Genomic DNA, 19,604 nt, shown 5'->3' on the forward strand with positions numbered 1-19,604 from the left:
ATCATTTGTTTGACTATATGACTAAATAAAGAAATGAATGAATGTTTTTTTTTTCTTCCTAGGATGCTTTAATCCAAACTAAGAGAAGGAAGATATACTTAGAACTGTGGGGGTGCCTGGGTGGCTCAGTGGGTTATGTCTCTGCCTTCAGCTCATCATGATCTCAGGGTCCTGGGATTGAGCCCCACATTGGGCTCTCTGCTCGGTGGAGAGCCTGCTTCCCCCTCTCTCTGCCTACTTGTGATTTCTCTCTCTGTCAACTAAGTAAATAAAATCTTAAAAAAAAAAAAGAGCTGCATCTGAATTTCCATCCATGGTATACTTGTAATTATTGTGCTCATTCTGAAGACACAGGAGGAGATCCATCCATATGCTTTTAAGTAGAACCACTGTGCATGGGTGTCTTGTACTTTCTGGACGTGGGATTCTTCAGTTGTGTAATAATAAAACTGAAGAGCACTCTCTAAGAGATTACCAGGGTGTGATTCTCAAAATTGTTAAGATTATGTTTGCCAAACAGAATGATTTTAGCAACAACTTTATTGTTAAGATGGGAACTAGAGATCCTGAGAAAGAAGACAAAGGGTCTGAATTCAGACTCATAAGCAGGTGTCAGAACTGCCAAGGAGAGGGATGGCACTCACCATTCATGCCTCACCCTGCAGAACCACACCCAGGCCTGGACCAATCTCACTGCTGCAGGGAGGGCAAGATCAGGGCTGGATATAAAAGGAAGAACAGGGCCAGCTGCTCCTTATACTTGCTTCTGACACAACCGTGTTCACTAGCAACCGCAAGGAGACACCATGGTGCACCTGACTGCTGAGGAGAAGTCTGCCGTCACCTCCCTGTGGGGCAAGGTGAACGTGGATGAAGTTGGTGGTGAGGCCCTGGGCAGGTTGGTATCCAAGTGGCAAAGCAGGCTGACAGAGAGTGAATGGAAGCTGGGCTGGCAGAAATGGCTCAGTCCCCTGGGTTTCTGACAGGCTCTGACTCCTCTGCCCCCTGTGCTGTTGTCACCCCTCAGGCTGCTGGTCGTCTACCCCTGGACTCAGAGGTTTTTTGACTCCTTTGGGGACCTGTCCACTCCTGATGCTGTTATGGGCAACCCCAAGGTCAAGGCCCATGGCAAGAAGGTGCTGAACTCCTTTAGCGAGGGCCTGAAGAATCTGGACAACCTCAAGGGCACCTTTGCTAAGCTCAGTGAGCTGCACTGCGACAAGCTGCACGTGGATCCCGAGAACTTCAAGGTGAGTCCAGGATATGCTCCGTTTTCTTCCTTTGCGCTTTCTAGTCTTTCACTCTGCTTCTTTTGCCTACCTTTTGCCTACCTCTTCTCCCCCCACCTTCCTTTAGTAGGTATCATCATGGAATGCTTGTCAAAATTTACATACTGTCATGTTTCTTTCAGTATTCCATAGTGTTTCCTTTCTCCCAAACTTTTATTTCATCAAGCTCTTCACTTAATTACTAAACTGTTGCCCCTCTCTTTCCCCCCTAACTTGCTTCCCCTACTCAATACCCAAATTATGCACACTAGCTCTCATCTTCTCCTTCCATGCTTGGAAAGTTCTTTCTGTCTCTCCATGTGGGGATTGGAAGGGCTCCTCCAAGTAGAGGCTACAAGTCGTCTCAAAATTAAAGGGTAATTGGGCATGTGATGTGATGAGCATAGGATGTTATATGCAACTAATGCGTCACTGAAAATTACATAAAAATGAATGATGTATTATATGTTAGCTAATTGAATTTAAAGAAGAAAAAAGAAAAAGTGCATTTTTAGAGAGTCAAGATTCAATGGAAAGGGAAGGAAAGGAAATGTCTGAGGATGATGGACCAGAAGTAGAGAAGTAGTGCAGTGAGTAGTTTCTAAAAGACATCCCAGCACCATACTAATTAATCAATTAATTATTAAGTATATGTATAATAAAAATATTATATATATATATTTATATACTCATTTATTCTGATGGCGATAACCTGAAGATCGGTTTGGGTTGGAGTGTGGAGTGTGGGCAGAAAATAAAATGACGGTTGGCTCAGTTTCTCAGAAGCCCAGCTTGATTTCTCTCTTAATCATGCATCAATATCTATGTCTGTCTTCCCCACAGCTCCTGGGCAACGTGCTGGTGTGTGTGCTGGCTCACCACTTCGGCAAGGAATTCACCCCTCAGGTGCAGGCTGCCTATCAGAAGGTGGTGGCCGGCGTGGCCAATGCCCTGGCTCACAAGTACCATTGAGACCCTGGCCTGCTTCCTGGTGACCACTGGAAGACCCTGTTTCCCTAAATTCTGTCTTCTGAACTGGGGGAAATAAAGTCCACCATCAAGGGTAGGGTTTCTGCCTAATAAAGAACCTTCAGCTCATCTTCCTGATGCATTTCACTTATTTTATTTTATTTTATTTTATTTTATTTTATTTTATTTTATTTGTCTGGGTGTGTGGCACATCCCGGAGGGTTTGCGGATAGGATGTTTTCCTGTCTTGTTCTGAGAGGTCCAGGGAAATTAGAATGGAAGGGCACCATACACCATACACATCACCAGTGGTTGACACTTCTCCCTCCAGAGCATAGACATGGTCAAGAAGGTTGTAAATATATAGAGAATACTGGCATTACAGGGGCTCTATGGAAGACTTGCCATCTCAGACACAGCCCTCAGGCTAATGCTTTGACCTGTTTCTTGCAATTAGTGAAAAAGATGGTGCTCAAATAGAGACATAATGAATCATCAAGGCATTGCTGTGTTTCCTTTTCCCCTGTTTCCCTTGCCTGCAGTGTCGCCAGCAATAGCCTGCTGCATCAAGTGTGCCAGCTGTGAGGAATATCCTCCCTCTTTTACTTGCCCCAGACTTGTTCATAAATAATGCCTGCTCCCACCGTCCCATTTCAGAAAAACTGCATGCTTACCTGTCACTTGTGATCCCTTGTACCCTGGCCTGAAAGCACTTTCCAACATTGTCTAAGAAAATCTTTCCAAACCCTTCCCCTCTTCCTATTTTTCACATTTTTTCTTTTCTCTCACACTCATACCCTCTGCTGTAAAAACACTGTTGCCTATTTCAAAATGTCCAACGTGACTACCATGCCTTGGGACTTTCCTTCCTAAGCAGAAGATGAATATTTATTAATTGAAGTGGTTGGTGAGTGAATGAATGAATAAATGAGTGAGTGAGTGAGTGACTATTCTGTTCTGGAACTGCTGTAACTAAAGGACAGTCTGAACCAGGGACCATCGGAGAGAGGTCCTTTGATGTCGATGCTCCAGTATGCAAGGAGTAAAGGGAAACACTGATTATATATGTGCTTTCTGTTTAGAGTCTGTTGGACATTTGGTCTTATCAACTATTATCTTGTATATTTGTAAAGGCTCCCAGACTGAAGCCAAGACTCTGATCCTAGGATGTACAGTTTCAAATTTAACTTGAGAAAAATGTCCTTTGCCTTTCATGAGAAAGTTGACGAGATACTCTCTGTTAGATTACTAGGTTGTGATATTCAAAATTGTAAGAATATTGTTGCCAAGGAGAATGATTTTTTTTTTTTTTTTAGCAATTTGTATTGCTGAAGGGACTTAGGGATTTCTAGAGAGACGACAGCAGGTCTGAATTCAGACTCATAAGCCAATGTCAGAATTGCCAAGAAGAGGAATGGCAGTCTCAGAACCACACCCAGTCCTGGGCCAATCTCACAGCCACAGGGAGGGCAAGGTTAGGGCTGGGCACAAAAGGAAGAGCAGGGCCAGCAGCTGCTTCCACTTGTTTTTGACACAGCCATGTTCCCTAGTAACCACCAACAGACACCATGGTGCATCTGACCGCTAAAGAGAAGGCTGCTGTCATCCCCCTGTGGGGGAAGGTGAACATGGACGAAGTTGGTGGTGAGGCCCTGGGCAGGTTGGTCTCCAAATGGCAAAGCAGACTGATGGTAAATGAATTGATGCTGGGCTGGTGGAAATAGCTCAGTTCTCTGGGTTTCTGACAGGCTCTGACTCTTCTGCCCTCTGTGCTGTTGTCACCCCTCAGGCTGCTGGTCGTCTACCCCTGGACTCAGAGGTTCTTTGACTCCTTTGGGGACCTGTCCTCTCCTGATTCTATTATGAGCAACCGCAAGGTGAAGGCCCATGGCAAGAAAGTAGTGAACTCCCTTATTAATGGCCTGAGGAATCTGGACAACCTCAAGGGTGCCTTTGCTAAGCTCAGTGAGCTGCACTGTGACAAGCTTCATGTGGATCCTGAGAACTTCAAGGTGAATCTGCGGATCCTTGATGTTCTCCTTCTTCCTTTTTAAGGTCAAGCTGATGGTATTCAGAAACAGTATGGGCATTAGGTGTTGTTTACAGTGGGAAGGAGGTATTTTAATAGCATTAGTATGGACTCTTCAGGACTATGGTGTTGTTGTTTTTTTCCTTTTACCCTGTTGCTCACAATTGTTTCCTCTTGTTCTCTTTTTTTGTTCACTGCAATGTGTTTTCTTTATTGTTCTGATTAAACTTTCGAGTGTTTCTTTACAAAGTGCTTTTTAATCCATTCCAAATCATTTTTTTCTAATACCTTTTCCATTGTCTCTTCCTTTGAAAATAAGGAGGATAAAATCTGATTGCTTCTTTGCCTAGGTAGGAAGAATAACCATAATAATTTAAGCTTGGGATTAAGGCAGAAGGAGAGAAACATTTCTAAATGTAAAATCAGGCTGATATGGTTGGAGTCACATAGAGAATAACATCCGAGATCCAGCTCTCTTTCTACTTATATTCTAGGGGCACAGCTTGGGGTTGTGGATGGGGCTGGAAAATGCTAAGTCTCAGCTGAGTCTGTTGGCTAACCAGGCTCATGTCTCTTGTCTCCTCCCCACAGCTCCTGGGCAATGTGCTGGTGTGTGTGCTGGCCCGCCACTTTGGCAAGGAATTTACTCCACAGGTGCAGGCTATCTTTCAGAAGGTGCTGACTGGTGTGGCCAATGCCATGGCCCACAAATACCACTAAGCTCCCTTTCCTGTTTTCCAGGAATAGTCCCTTGGTCCCCAGAACCCAACACCTGAACTGGGGAAATTGTGAAGTGCTTTGAGTATCTGGCTTTTGCCTAATAAAGAACATTTCTTTTCATTGCACTGGTGTGTTTAAATTATCCCTGTGTCTTTCACTGGAATTGTTCAGGACATGGGAGGGCAAGGAGTTTAAGACATAAAGAAATGAGGGGTTAGTTCAGATCTTGGGAAAATATATCTATATTTTGGACTCCATGAAAGGAGAGGTTGTAAATAGTCAAATATGTGGGAAACAGACCCTGCAGACAATTTTGACTTTCTCTTAGAAAAAGATTCAGGTTGTGGCTTGATTTGGGATCTAGACTTTTCCTATCATTTATTTAAATCAAATATTTATTTAGCTTTCCTTTTATAAGTCCTCCCTCTCTCCAGTTGTCCAGAACCTCATAACCATCAATCCACTAAGCTCTTCTGCCTGAAGACACCAACCACTGTTGCTTTCTGATTTTCCTTCAAGTTTTGCTGTCCCCTTACTCATCCTCCCCATCACTCTTATCTTGGTTCCCTCCATCCTCTTACAGCGGAGACCAGCATGAAGTTCCCACATAGCAGGAGAGGGAGTTTCACTGGCTCTTCCTTAGTGCCTTTCATGGTCTGCATTGAAGTAACTGGTAATATTTTGTTCAATATTTGACTAAGGCAAATTTGAAAAGGAACTTTTGGCAGCTTGATATTCACTGCTATCTTGCAATCTCATCATGAGTTTACACCAAATGGCATCCTCTTCTGAAAATGCTTTAGCATGTATAGCCAGGAAGTGATTGGAGGCCTGCTCCCACCTCCACCTCTTTTTGATGCCTCTGATGTCTACTCTGTCTTCTTGTTATTAGTACAGTGTTGTCAACAGCAACATACCCTGATTTCATTCCTTCAGTCAAAGGCCACTTATGTGGATGCTAGATGCTGGAGATAAAATGACCTTAAAGTGATCTTTGTCCCCTCAAACATTCTGGTTCTGAATATAATTAGAAAGACCATGAAAATACTGCCACTAGTAAAGAAATTAATTGATTAATTAAATTAATATAGATCTTCATCCAAACTCAGAACGGAGATGCACACAAGGTATCTTTATAAATACATAAATGAGAATTTTCTAAGCCTTCAGGATCAGAGGGGAGCCAGAAGTGTGCCTTGGTGACAGCTTTGGTTATCCGCTGAAAGGGCCTTCACATTTGATATTGACCTGAGTGTTAGGACTTTATATGCAGAGAAACCATAGGAGAGCAAAGGCCTTGCAGATCTGGATACAATGAGGATTGGTATTGAAAAATGAAGACATAAAAGTAAAATGGAAAGAAGGGTCATGTAAGCATCTAAGAGAAAACAGGCTACACATGGCTTCTGGGAATCAGAATGATGTGGGGTAGTGGGCAGGCAGGGATAAGGATGGTCCAGCAGGTCAATGAAGGGCCTGAAGATGGATGGGAAACACTAATAATATTAAATGGCCCAGATTCTATAATTTGGTGAGGATTCTATTAGAAGAGAACTCTTTTTAAGCAGAATTGTGCAAAATTATTTAAGCTAAAGATGGATTTATTATAGAAACAAACTCCATCAGATATGTAACTCCAGTTTTCACTTGTATTGCTAGATTTTGTCTCTTACCATCCAAATTCTCAAGTGTTCCCTTCCTGCTTTTGCTTCTTTTAATTATCCATAATATAAAATATGTAACATCAATATTGGGAAAGGGTCAGTAGACATTATTAATTAACAAATCAATAAGCATCACTTTAGAGCTATTTGGTCAGAGGAATAGTGTCTCCAAGAGGTAAATGCCCACCTCTGGCAAAATTCAGTACTATCTGGCTGTTGTTCTATTTCACCACTAACATTAGCATGAGGTAGAGAAGGATGAAAGAGAGGGACAGACTACACAGCCTGTGTATGTCATTCTTAGAGATTACCATTCTTGTTTGAAAGTCATGTAGCATCATGGAAAGCAGTGTCTCACTTTAATAGCCTTCAAACAGTACAGAACAATCTCAGGTATTCACATTCATAAAATGGGTAAGAGGCAGAGTCTCTCCCAAATTATTCTTCTTTCTGCAACTTGCTTTACAAAGTTACTGATTTCTTTTCTAGGACTGATTTTTATTTTCTGGTTGTTTGTCTCTGGGTGCTATTAAAATGAATACATTTACTATGTTCAAGTAAACTAATTTTACTTACAACTTAAAGAGAAAGGGGTTACTCAGATACCTGTGAGGGGTTGACATTAGAAATGAACAAGAACTGAGATTTTTGTCACAACTAATCCAGCTGGTGGGGAATTAACTGGTTGAGAACACACAAGATTTCTATCTATTTCAGACAGAACACTTTGATAGTGGTTCAGTGGATCCAGTCAGTCTTGATGCCATTAATGATGGGGTTCATCAGTGGTAAGAAGAAGATGGACATCTTCCTGTGATGATATGGATGAAGGAAAAGGAATGCCTTGCAAACTTGTGAATAATGGAAGGGCCTCGCACAGGGACATAAAGTAACAGGGCTGTCAGAATGTGAGACGCACACTGGTGGGAGAGCTTTGAGTGGCTCTCTATAGGAGGCAATGGCTATTGCAGATCTGAGAATCAGAATATAAGAAAGCACTATTAAAAGGAATTCTGGACCCATGTAAAGGAAGATGACCAACAAAGCCTAGAGGCTGTTGATCCATGAGACAGAGCAGGGAAATTGGTTCATATCCTGGTTAGACAGTAAGAGTGAGAAAGGATATTGTCATGGCAGTGGGAAAAACCAAAGAGATGCAAGCCATGAGGAATGTGAAGAATGCCCTAGGAATCCACCAAACACTACAATCTTCACTACCTGGTTGTTGAGGAGCACTGAGAGATATCTCAGAAGGTTAGGGATGGCCACAAAGCAATCAGATGCCATAGCAAAAGGCATGACTGACTCCATGAAAGCAGGATATGGACAACATGGAGGTGGAAAACACAGGGACATAAATTATACTTACAAAATTTAGCCATAGCTGTCTCAGTTGTTGGGTAATACTGTGATCAACAAAGACCCCAGTCAGTTCCTGCCAGCTTAACCAGAAAGTAGCACATGGGCTGGCTCAAAGACGAGTCTGTGTGGACAATGCAAATGACAGTGGCTTTGCCCAGGACTGATGCTAGGTACACCTAGCAAACAGGGATGGAGACCCAGCAGTGGGCCATTTCAATTCTGTAAATCTTGTCAGTGGGAACTTGGGAGGTCTACCATGGAATATGAAAGACCAGACATGATGTCAGGCACCACCTGACACAGAAGAGTTATAAAATATGACTTCCCTATTTTTATTTTTCACAAAATTTCATGCCAGGTGATGATTCACAAAGAGTGAGTTAACTCATTTAATGTCTCTTCCTAAATCCTAAAGGTCTTAAGCTGAGAGAGAAATATTGAGCACTAGGGATTTTTTGAGCCTTATTTTTAGGGACCTGAATAGTATCAAGGCAGCAATATTAACAGGAATCCGGTCCAGATGAAAGTTGGATTGTTACATGTATCTGGAATCAACAAGTTAGGGAAACATTTGTCATTTGTATGTCAAAGTTTTGAGAACTGGTAAGTCAAATAAGAAGTGAAAAATAATTGAATATGAAGGGGTTTGAAAAAAATCCCATTGAAATAAACAGAAACAAATAGAGACATCATTAATCAATATAAAAATGCAAGTCAATTGGCAGATAGATAGTTCATCTGATGGTCTCCTTTATATTTTACTGTTGTTGAGTATTGCCATAGTAATAGAAGTAAGAACATAGAAGCAATGCTACTGAAATACTCGAAAAGATGTCTACACCCCCCTGAGTGCCCAGAAACATTTTCCAGTGGCTTCTTGGGCCTCTCATAACTTCTCAGATTTTGAAATGACACACACCTAAAGATCTTGTTTATCTTCTTCAGACTTTGGACTTTGGATGAACTACCTATTCTCTTGAAGACTCTACCAACCATGTATCCAGCTATAACTCAGTGTGTAAGGAGGCAAAGGAGACATCCACCAAAGGGGCTTTGGAAGCCAAGGAGTATTCTGGAAACAACAAAGAAACAAACAATCAGTCAACTGAGGTTGGTGAAAAAGCAGGGTTTGATAGGATTCTTTCCTAAGTGTTCTCAGCTAAAGAATGACTACTTCTTTCTTTGCTAAATATAATTAAAAGAATTGCTAGAAGTTTCATCTGGCCTGCTAGTAAGTTGGTATGATATTGCCCCATCTCTTCTCTATCTTCTCTTTCTTCTGTTTTTCTCATATCAGATCACCCATGGAAAACACACAATTACACACCTAACTGTGAGTCTTTAAGTGTTCCTGTATGTGCATCGCTGAAGTAATTTGGTGACTCACAATTCTTTTTTTGATTTAGTTTTTATTATTATTATTATGTTCAATTACCCAACATAAGTACATCATTAGTTTTGGGATGTAGTGTTCAAAGACTCATTAGCTGCGTATAACACCCAGTGTTCATCACAACACATGCCCTCCTTAACACTCATCACTCAGTTACCCCATTCCCGCACCCTCCCTCCCTTCTCCAATCGGTTTATTTCCCTGAGTCCAGAGGCACTCAAGATTTGTCTCCTTCTCTGATTTCTTCCCATTCAGTTTTCCCTTCGTTCCCCTATGGTTCTCTGCATTATTCCTTATATTCCATATATGAGTGAAACCATATGATAATTGTCTTTCTCTGTTTGGCTTATTTTTTTATTTGGTTTTATTCAGCAAGCAGTTATAGACTTCCTCTCTGTTAAATATAAACTTCTGTCTTAGGTCTTAAAGGTAAAAAATAATATCTTTGCCCTCAAAAAAAAAAAGTAGAAGTTAGAAGAGATCACAAATGGAAAGACATTTCATGCTCATGGATTCAAAGAACAAATATTGTTAAAATTGCCAAACTACCCAAAGCAATCTACACATTTACTGAAATCCCTATAAAAAAGAAAACCCGCATTTTTCACAGAACTAGAACAAATAATCATAAAATTTGTATGGAACCACAGAAGATCCCAAATAGCTAAACAATCTTGAAAAAGAAGAACAACAATGTTCTTCTTTTTTTGTTAGATGTCTAACAATCTCAGGTTTCAAGATATACTACAAAGCCATAGTAATCGAATCAGTATGTTACTGGCACAAAAATAAGCACATAGATCAATGGAACAGAATAGAAAGCCCAGACATAAACCCATGATTATATGGTCAATTAATTGTCAACAAAGGAGATCAGAATATGCAATGGGAAAAAGACAGTCTCTCCAATAAAAAGCGTTGGAGAAACTGGACATCCATATGCAAAAGGATGAAAAAGGACCACTTTCTTACACCATATACAAAAATAAACCCAAAGTGGATTAAGGACTTAAATGTGAGACCTGAAACCATAAAAAAGAAGATCATAGGCAGTAATTTCTCTAATATCAACCACAACAAATTTTTCTAGACATGGCTCCTCAAGCAAGAGAAACAAAAAGAAACTATTGACTACATCAAAATAAAAAGCTTCTGCACAGTAAAGGAAACAATCAACAAAACTAAAAACAACCTATGGAATGAGAGAAGATATTTGCAAATGACATATCTGATAAAGGAATTGTATCGAAAATACAGAAAAAACTAACAAAACTCAACACCAAAAACCCCAAATAATAATAATAATAATAATAATAAAAAAATGGACAGAAGGCTAAACAGGCATTTCTCCAAGGAAGACATACAAATGGCCAACAGACACATGAAAAGATGTTCATCATCACTTACCATCAGGGAAATACACATCAAATCCAGAGTAATTCACCAGTCAGAAAAAGAAAAGCACAAGAAACAAATATTAAAGAGGCTGTGGAGAAATAGGAACTATCATGCACTGTTGGTGGGAATGCAGACTGGCACAGCCACTGTGGAAAACAGTTGGAGATTCCTCAAAAAATTAAAAATAGGAATGCCATATGATCCAATAATTCCACAACTTGTTATTTACCCAATGACTTTGAAAACACTAATTCAAAAAGATACAGGTACCTCTATGTTTAACACAGCATTATTTACAACAGTCAAGCTATAGAAGCAATCCAAGTATCCATAAATAGATTAATGGATTAAGAATATGTGAGAGATATCTCACATATTCTTATACATATATATCATATGTATATGATATATATCTCACATATTCTTTTATATATATTTCATATACATATATATATAGTGGAATATTACTAAGCATAAAGAAGAATGAAATCTTGGGGCACCTGGGTCACTCAGTTGGATATGCATCTGCTTTTAGCTCAGATCATGATCCTTAGGTCCTGGGATCAAACTCCACATTGTGTTCCCTGCTCAGCATGGAGCCTGCTTCTCTCTCTCCCTCTGTCCCCCCAATAGTGATTACTCACTCTCTCCAGTTCTTTCTCTCAAATAAATAAATAAAATAAAATCTTAAAAAAAAAAAGAATGAAATCTTACTATTTGCAAAAACTATGATGGATCTAGAGGGTATAATGTTAAAAGAAATAAGTCAGTCAGTGAAAGAAAAATACTATATGGTTTCACTCACATGTGAAATTTAAGATACAAAACAAACAAAGAAGAAAATATAAACAAAAATGAAAAAGAAACCAGATTGTTAATTATAGAGAACAAACTGGTGGTTACATGAAAGTAAGTTAACAGGCAAGGTATGATGATCATGGTAACATACATTACCATTAATAAACCTTAATTTTAGATCTAACTATAAATCTGTATAATACCCACTGGTTTTGTAGGTCTCTTTTGAAGGTCTTGCTGATTTAATATGGCAGTATATATATATATATAAATATATATATATATATATTTATAAATATATATATATATATATATATATATATATATATATATATATTATTGCTGACCAAGCTGTTCTTCTTCACAAGTGAAGATGAGAGAACAAGAGCAGTAAGGAAGAGGGTGATTCTGGTGGCCACACTGAAGACATCCAAATGCTCTGTAGAACAGCAGGAGCCTAGCAGTGTATATTCCAGCCCTGCATTTCCTATAAGGACCCTGCAAGTTTCTTCATCTTGAAAAGGAAGGGGCTGAGTGAGATACTCTTGGTCTATCCTGTAATTTCTAGGGCACAGTTTAAAATATGTGTAACACTTCAAGTATTTATCCTCGAAACTTTAGCTCCTTACTCTTGTATCATTAAAGTTAGATTTACTTCCCATTTGCACTTTCCTGCTTAGTTTAAATCTTTTACTCAGGGTTTAACATCTTATTCTGTCTGGATTTTATCAGTTGTCTGACTTTGTCTGAAATGTAGAAAATGTATTAAAATAGATACATTTCCTTGATGGAGATCCTCTAGGCCATAGAACAATACAACAATATAAATCCTAATGGAACCTTCTCAGATACCCACATGACTACAGTTAAACAGATGTACCATATAATAGAACTTTTTATCATGGTTCTAAATTATGCACAATCATTTTTCAGTGTTTGAGTCATGGTGGAAGTATTATTTATAGTCATCTTATGTAAACTAATAAGCAAAATACATAGTAAGAATAGATGCACAAGTAATACTTAATAATGAGAACATTTACAAAATTAATAATAGTCACCATTCCTATAATCTGGGGTTTTAAGCCCATACTGGGTTTGTGGTGGAAAAGTTGATACCAATGCTAACATGCTGAGAACGTCTGAACACCAAATTTTTGTACTAGTGTTATAGAAGGTTCTAATCTCTTCAGCTGAACCAGGACTCTGAACTGCGTGGCCTCACTTAAACTTACCAGCTGTAAAGCAAAGCAGCTTATGCCCCCTTAAGGAGGTGAAAATTCAATGGGCTTCTTCTGCCCCCTGCTGGTGTCCAGATGGGACCGTTAGCCGAACTACGTGGTCAAGAGAGAGATCCTCCAATTTATTGACCAAAGCAGGTTGCGTGTAGATGTCATTAAATAATGATACCAGTAGACAAGCAAAAACCTGGACTATTCTGGCTAACAGAAATATTTTTTATTCAATATAATGATAAAGAATGTAACTTTTGAAGGGTCAGGGGTGGGAGGTTGGGGCAACCTGAGGGTTTTGAAGGGTCAGGGGTGGGAGGTTGGGGAAACAGGTGGTGGGTAATGGGGAGGGCACGTTTTGCATGGAGCACTGGGTGTTGTGCAAAAAGAATGAATACTGTTACGCTGAAAAAATAAATAAAATGGGGAAAAAAAAAAAGAATGTAACTTTTGCATCCAACACTCCTCCTCTAGGCCTTTAGGGTAAATAAGGACTCTTGGTCATTACCCTACCTAATCTGAAGGAGGCAGGAAGTAATCAGAGGATCGTGTCCAAAGAATAGAAAAAAAAGACAGAGATGCCTGAACATGGATGCCAGTTTGAACTGGAGGATGTAAGGAAAGATTCCTCTGAAAGAATGATCTGTTTAATCTGATCACAAATATGCTTTCCAAATCCACATTCCAGACAAAGCGCAGAGAGAGAATGCCAGACTCTAGCTGACTGCTGTGTGTCCTCACTACTTATCTATGTCATGCCAGGCATTCCTCTGGTTGCTAGAAATTCAGAAAGAAATACTATGCACACTGACAGGGAGGGTGCATCACATAGCATGATGTTTTGGGAAATGATGTTCTATGTTTTTTCCCTTTCAGCACAAATGGACCATATTGTGCATCCGACATATGTGACTACTACCCTCCTGAAATGGTCACTTGTTCTTCTCATCAACACGATCCTGTCCTGATTCCCATCCTATCTCAAAACAGAATTTAGAAACAATCTCCAATATTTGTTGCTCTTTTATTGCTAAAAGGCTGTTATTCTCTGAGGCAGCACCTGTAACCTTTGTGGCTAGGCTGAAAAAGCTTCTATGAGACAAAGCTTGTAAGAGAGCATGCCTATATTCACAAAATATTTGAATCTTTTGTCCTCATTCCAGGGCCAAAACTCCATGTCTGGGTCAGACTGTGAGGATAGGAATCATATCTGGAGTCCGGGTGTTGTGTCCAAGGTCAGCAGGAATGCCTAAGGCAGCATCTGTTCTATGTGTCATGTGAACTTTGTATAGGAGGACAATGTTTGGTATCATGTGGCCAACAAAGATCAGATGTGTTACTTTAAGATACAAGGGTTGATATTTCATGGTATTTTTTTTTTTTAAGATTTTATTTATTTGACACAGAGAGAGAGAGAGATCACAAGTAGGCAGAGAGGCAGGCAGAGAGAGAGAGGGGAAGCGGGCTCCTGACTGAGCAGAGAGTCCCATACGGTTTGATCCCAGGACCCTGAGATCATGACCTGAGCAGAAGGCAGAGGCTTAACCCACTGAGTCACCCAGGCGCCCCTTCAGGGTATTTTTTTTTTAACAATGCATTTGCTTTAACTTGTTTTATACCATTGTAATTGTACAGCTTGAATTCATAGAGTATTCCAGTAATTCAATAATTATTTGAAAAATGCCCACTCCATGCTAAACCTCACTTTGCATTTCTGTGAGCAAAAACCAGACATGGCACCTGGTTTTCTAGAGCTTCCAGTAGATCTCATGCGAAACCAGCATATGAGAAGTGGTATAAACACAAAGCAGGGTATTTTCAGGAGAGTAATTTATTGGAGAGAATGGGGGCACTCATGGTGGGGTTACAAGAATTCCTCTGACGAAGCTACATTGAACTTCTTCACCTGGTAAAACCCTGAATGATGAAAGGAGGCTTTGTGCAAAGTACTTGGAGTAGATAATTCTAGGCAGAGAGGATAAAGAACAAAGACTCTGAGACAGGAAAACTCAATTGAGATAGAAAAGAAGTGATCAAGGCATATGTATTTTTCTTCAAAAGGTAAAGACTCCAATCATTCAAGGAAGGAGACAAATAAAAATAGTGGGCTAAATTATTTCACATGGAGAGGGGCTCAGGGCAAGAAACCATGGAGGAGGGGATTCCAAAAGGGGTCTGATAGTGTCTGATAGAGGGTGAATTCAGAAGGCGGGTGGCCTGAGGGCTGCCTGGTGCGCTAAGATAACAAAGATGAGGAATAGGTCACAAGAGGAAGCCAGAATCTGAAGCTAACTGAACATGTTGGAAGGATGAAATGAAACATAAAAGCAGTGTAGACTTTAAAACACCTGCCTACAGGGCACCTGGGTGGCTCAGTGGGTTGAAGCCTCTGCCTTCGGCTCAGGTCCTGATCCCAGGGTCCTGGGATGGAGGCCGGCGTTGCGTTGGGCTCTCTGCTTAGCGGGGAACCTGCTTCCTTCTGTCTCTGCCTGCCTCTCTGCCTACTTGAGCCTTTAACCCTTTTATGATGACTCCCAGGGCCAGAACCCCAAGCAGGAAAACAATGTGTGGAAGAAGACAATTAATGCTATTGCAAGGAGGCTATTTAAAATTCTGGACTTAACTATGTCATATTGGCCTTCCTTTAAAAAAAAATTATTATTATTATTTTTTAAATTGAATTAAATTAAATTAAATTTATTCTTAGTGTACCAGAATTCATTGTTTATGTACCACATGGCCTTCCTTTTGATCTTTAGAATGATAGATTCTAAGGAAGAGAAAAAAATCGCTCACCCCTTCAATAAATGTATATTAGATAAATATTGAATGTACTGATTCAATGAGTGAATAAGTGGGGGGAGAACACTAGGCTGATGTCAGAACCCGAGAGTCTTCAGCCCAAGGGTCCCTGTTACAAGGGCGCAGGTAAGCTGAACATCTCAGCGTGAGAGCTCTCATGGGAGATCACTCACTAAAGATCTCATGCATAAATATTCCTCTCTGCTTTTCACTGCAGAGAAAAAAAGCACTTGTTGGCTGTGTCGTCTGGGGTGGAACAACACAGGAATGTCTAAGGACTGTTTGGAGGAAAAATTCACTTGGAGACAGCAGAAAATGGAAAATTATGGGTACACGGTGACTGTTTATAAATAGATTTGGGATACTTAAATGCTAAATCTCACTCTTCGTTTAATGAATTGGAGGGGAGGAAACTAATAATTACTTTGAGAACCTCATCTCTCAATTTTACAGCTGTGCTTTTGAACAGAATCTCCGAGAAAGTATCCCAGGCAGCATATCCTCTCTCGAAAATAGCTTCCTCTTTTATTCTATTCATTTTCACTTGTGTCTTCTAAGAACATCCGTGCACCTGCCAGAGGATGAATAACAGCTCTGAAATGATATCGGGAGGACACTATTCTCTTCCAGACAGCAGATAATACATCTCTAAAGAACAGAGTTGCTTGGCTAATATTTCCTACACTTAGTTAACTTTAAGCATAATTTTATTTGCTTAGAAACTTGACCTAACTCATCTGAAATTGGAGCATTTCCTTTCCTTTTTTTTTTTTTTGCTTTTTTTTAATTTAATTTTTTCAGTATTCCAAGATTCATTGTTTATGCACCACACCCAGTGCTCCATGCAATATATGCCATCCTTAATATCCACCACTACAATACTTTCTTGCTGCCTGGAAGAAGTGTCCCAGTGCCAGAATGATCACTTTGAGAAGCCCTAGCGTGAATTCTTCCACCTTCGTTCTCACTGCATTTTTGGGCCTGGAGCAACAATATCCCTGGATCTCCATTCCTTTCTTCACCATCTACACCTTGGTGTTTTGGGGCAATTGCATGGTGTTGCATGTGATCCGGACTGAGCCCAGCCTGCACCAGCCCATGTTCTACTTTCTGGCCATGCTGGCGCTCACTGACCTATCTATAGGGCTGTCAACAGTGCACACGGTACTGGGCATTCTGTGGGGGTTCATTCAAGAAATCAGCCTGGATTCCTGCATTGCCCAGTCCTACTTCATCCATGGTCTATCCTTCATGGAGTCCTCTGTCCTCCTTACTATGGCCTTTGATAGGTATATCGCTATTTGCTATCCACTGCGTTATTCCTCCATTCTGACTAATTCCAGGATTTTCAAAATTGGGCTCACCACAGTAGCTAGGAGTTTCTTCTTTATTACACCCCCCATCATCAATCTGAAATTTTTCCATTATTGCCGTTCCCACATCCTGTCTCACTCATTCTGCCTGCACCAGGACCTTCTCCGCCTAGCTTGCTCAGACATCAGGTTTAATAGCTACTATGCCCTGATGCTGGTCATTTTCACACTGTTGTTTGATGTTGTTCTGATCCTCTACTCCTATGTGCTGATTCTTAGGGCAGTCCTGGCAATTGCCTCTCAGGAGGAGCGGCATAAATCATTGCAGACCTGCATCTCCCACATTTGTGCTGTTCTGGTGTTCTACATCCCTATCATTAGCCTAACAATGGTGCACCGTTTTGGCAAGCATCTCTCCCCTGTGATCCATGTCCTTATGGGCAACATCTACATCCTTTTCCCACCTTTGATGAACCCCATCATCTACAGTGTCAAGACCCAGCAGATTCGAAGCAGAATGCTCAGACTCTTTTCTCTGAAAATATATTGAGATGCTCAGGTCTTTTAAAGAACAAAACAGCAACAACAATTAACACACATTATATAATACCAAAAAATGAATTTTATTGGGATTAGAGCTCTAGCTCAGAGTCTATAATTCTTGATTTTGAAACACATTTAAACATAATTCCAGAGAATCACCTACAAACAAGTTCCATTTTAACTTGTGTTTGGCAAGTGAATTGTTCATAGGGCTGGAGGTGGGAGACTTCATCTGAAATATTTCATAAATTTTCTACCAACTGTGGATTTGTGTCAAACAAGACATAATATGTTCCTACTATAAGTATATTCAAGAAAGGATAAAACATACAATGTGTCCAATGTGAAAATCAGGCACTTTCTTTGCACTGAACCAAAGTTGGATTCAAATCCGAGGTTTCAGTTACAAAGGTGGATAACTTGGAATTTCTTTAATTCTGAGATTCAGTTAATTAATCTTCAAAATGGGGAAAGTACCCACCTCGCAGACATGTTGTGATAACTATATGGACCAGAATTGTCCAGTTGAATTTTTCTAACATGATGAGAATGTTCTCTAATACAGAATAATAAAGACCAAGATATAAGAATAGCTACATATGGCTATTGAGCACATGAAATGTAGATAATATAACTGGGAAAGTGCATTTTCAGTTCTTGTTAACTATAGTTAATTTATATTTAAATGTTAAAAGGACATTGTCTTGGACAAAGCAGTAGCTACAATATTGAATAGTGCAGGTATAGAATATAAAGAGACATATAATGGAATTTGACTTTGGATTCAATTTTCACCCTGTTTCCTTAAAATCAGAATCCTCCCTTATTACAATTTATATGTAGACTCCATTGCCATTGAGCTGGAAGAAGAATTTGCTCCAAACTCTTAGCCTTTAAATCTAAAGAGTTGAATATTCTGAGTGATAAAACTTTATTCTTATGATTGATTCTGAGTTAAAAAAATAAAGTTTTCCTTCTTAGTAATTTAGAAAATTTAGTTCAATTTTCAAAAGAAGGAAAGCAAGAAAGAAATCAGTTATCTGCGCAGAGATACAGGGGAATGTTGGTTTAATATTCCTACAATCTCTTTTGTACTGAAGGAGGAAATGCTAAATAGCATTCAACAAATGAATGCATCAGAGCAATTTTCCATCAAAGAAGTAAGTATTGCTTAATATTTTTTTCAATACAGACCTCAACTTATGTATTTTAGATTTGCATTTAAAAACCTGTGTTTCTCTCTTTCCCTCCTTTTTAGTGCTCCACTCAATTAAGCCGTCAGTATAGAAAGGAAAAGACTAGGCTTTAGTTGCCAACAGCTAAAAAGTGGGCAGATTGTTCCTGCAGAAAACAAAGCATCTAGGAACATACCAGTTTGACAAGAGTCATATGGTCCCGTTATAGCAGGAAAACAGTAGCTAGCTGCTGAAACTTTGGAGGTCATGTTGTGCCTCATAGACCATGTCAGGGCACATGTCTGTCTCTCAGTGGCTAGACAAGTTTCCCTTCAAGGTCTTGAATGTGCATCATCACCTCTCCTCAACACTAACTCAATCTTGGAGAAGCAATGGAGACTCTGTGGCAGCAAGATCCATCCTGCGCCAGCCAGCCATGCCAGGAGTACCGACATGAACTTACATTGAGTTAAGGGAGTAGTGACATATGTAACACATTGAGTCATTGGCTGGAGAATCATGTTTCCTTTGGCGAATGGGAAGGTTCACTTTAGGATTTAGTACTCATACAGATGTTCTGAATATCTGTACCTCAGATTATAGCAACTTGTAGAATATGGGCCAAAATATTTGGAAAGAACAGCTGTGAACAGTGGATGTGAAAATACCTGGTACACACTCAGAAATCACTAGCTTCAGAACTGTTTGTACAATAAGGATGAGACATGTGAAAACCTTCAAAGTGTTTAAAATCCACGACCCAGTGGAAGAGGGAAAAAGGAAGGAAAATGAGTGAAGGAAGCTGAAGAAAATGCATCTGCTGATTACTGGCTCTTACACAGAAAGGAACAGGTTAGGAACATTTGATTTACATAGGACTCTATCTTGGAGCAGTAACATAAAGTCAAGTAAAGCCCTTCTTAGGAGGAAAGGCAATT

At 39.8% G+C, this 19,604-nt stretch overlaps 3 protein-coding genes across 3 annotated transcripts; all 3 read left to right on the forward strand.

The window, feature by feature from the left end:
* Nucleotides 1-751: 751 nt before the first annotated feature.
* Nucleotides 752-2,366, forward strand: LOC123949263 (hemoglobin subunit beta). The gene is made up of 3 exons (XM_046016642.1): nucleotides 752-898; nucleotides 1,028-1,250; nucleotides 2,112-2,366. The coding sequence occupies exons 1-3, from the start codon at nucleotides 807-809 to the stop codon at nucleotides 2,238-2,240; spliced, it is 444 nt and encodes a 147-aa protein (XP_045872598.1). The 5' UTR covers nucleotides 752-806; the 3' UTR covers nucleotides 2,241-2,366.
* A 1,431-nt stretch (nucleotides 2,367-3,797) lies between these two features.
* Nucleotides 3,798-4,986, forward strand: LOC123949264 (hemoglobin subunit beta-like). Its single transcript, XM_046016643.1, has 3 exons — nucleotides 3,798-3,897; nucleotides 4,027-4,249; nucleotides 4,858-4,986. The coding sequence occupies exons 1-3, from the start codon at nucleotides 3,806-3,808 to the stop codon at nucleotides 4,984-4,986; spliced, it is 444 nt and encodes a 147-aa protein (XP_045872599.1). The 5' UTR covers nucleotides 3,798-3,805.
* An 11,564-nt stretch (nucleotides 4,987-16,550) lies between these two features.
* On the forward strand, nucleotides 16,551-17,498 carry LOC123949847 (olfactory receptor 51V1). Its single transcript, XM_046017518.1, has one exon. The coding sequence runs from the start codon at nucleotides 16,554-16,556 to the stop codon at nucleotides 17,496-17,498; it is 945 nt and encodes a 314-aa protein (XP_045873474.1). The 5' UTR covers nucleotides 16,551-16,553.
* The last annotated feature ends 2,106 nt before the right edge of the window (nucleotides 17,499-19,604 follow it).

This window comes from Meles meles, chromosome 8 (assembly GCF_922984935.1).
Source record: "Meles meles chromosome 8, mMelMel3.1 paternal haplotype, whole genome shotgun sequence".
Taxonomy (NCBI): Eukaryota; Metazoa; Chordata; class Mammalia; order Carnivora; family Mustelidae; genus Meles; species Meles meles.

What these genes read in the sequence shown, in the direction of transcription:
- LOC123949264 (XM_046016643.1), top strand. Translation starts at nt 3,806, where the DNA reads ATGGTGCATCTGACCGCTAAAGAGAAGGCTGCTGTCATCCCCCTGTGG. An exon ending in GGTGGTGAGGCCCTGGGCAG is followed by an intron (nt 3,898 to 4,026) that starts GTTGGTCTCCAA and finishes GTCACCCCTCAG; the next exon opens with GCTGCTGGTCGTCTACCCCT. An exon ending in TGGATCCTGAGAACTTCAAG is followed by an intron (nt 4,250 to 4,857) that starts GTGAATCTGCGG and finishes TCCTCCCCACAG; the next exon opens with CTCCTGGGCAATGTGCTGGT.
- LOC123949847 (XM_046017518.1), top strand. Translation starts at nt 16,554, where the DNA reads ATGATCACTTTGAGAAGCCCTAGCGTGAATTCTTCCACCTTCGTTCTC.
- LOC123949263 (XM_046016642.1), top strand. Translation starts at nt 807, where the DNA reads ATGGTGCACCTGACTGCTGAGGAGAAGTCTGCCGTCACCTCCCTGTGG. An exon ending in GGTGGTGAGGCCCTGGGCAG is followed by an intron (nt 899 to 1,027) that starts GTTGGTATCCAA and finishes GTCACCCCTCAG; the next exon opens with GCTGCTGGTCGTCTACCCCT. An exon ending in TGGATCCCGAGAACTTCAAG is followed by an intron (nt 1,251 to 2,111) that starts GTGAGTCCAGGA and finishes TCTTCCCCACAG; the next exon opens with CTCCTGGGCAACGTGCTGGT.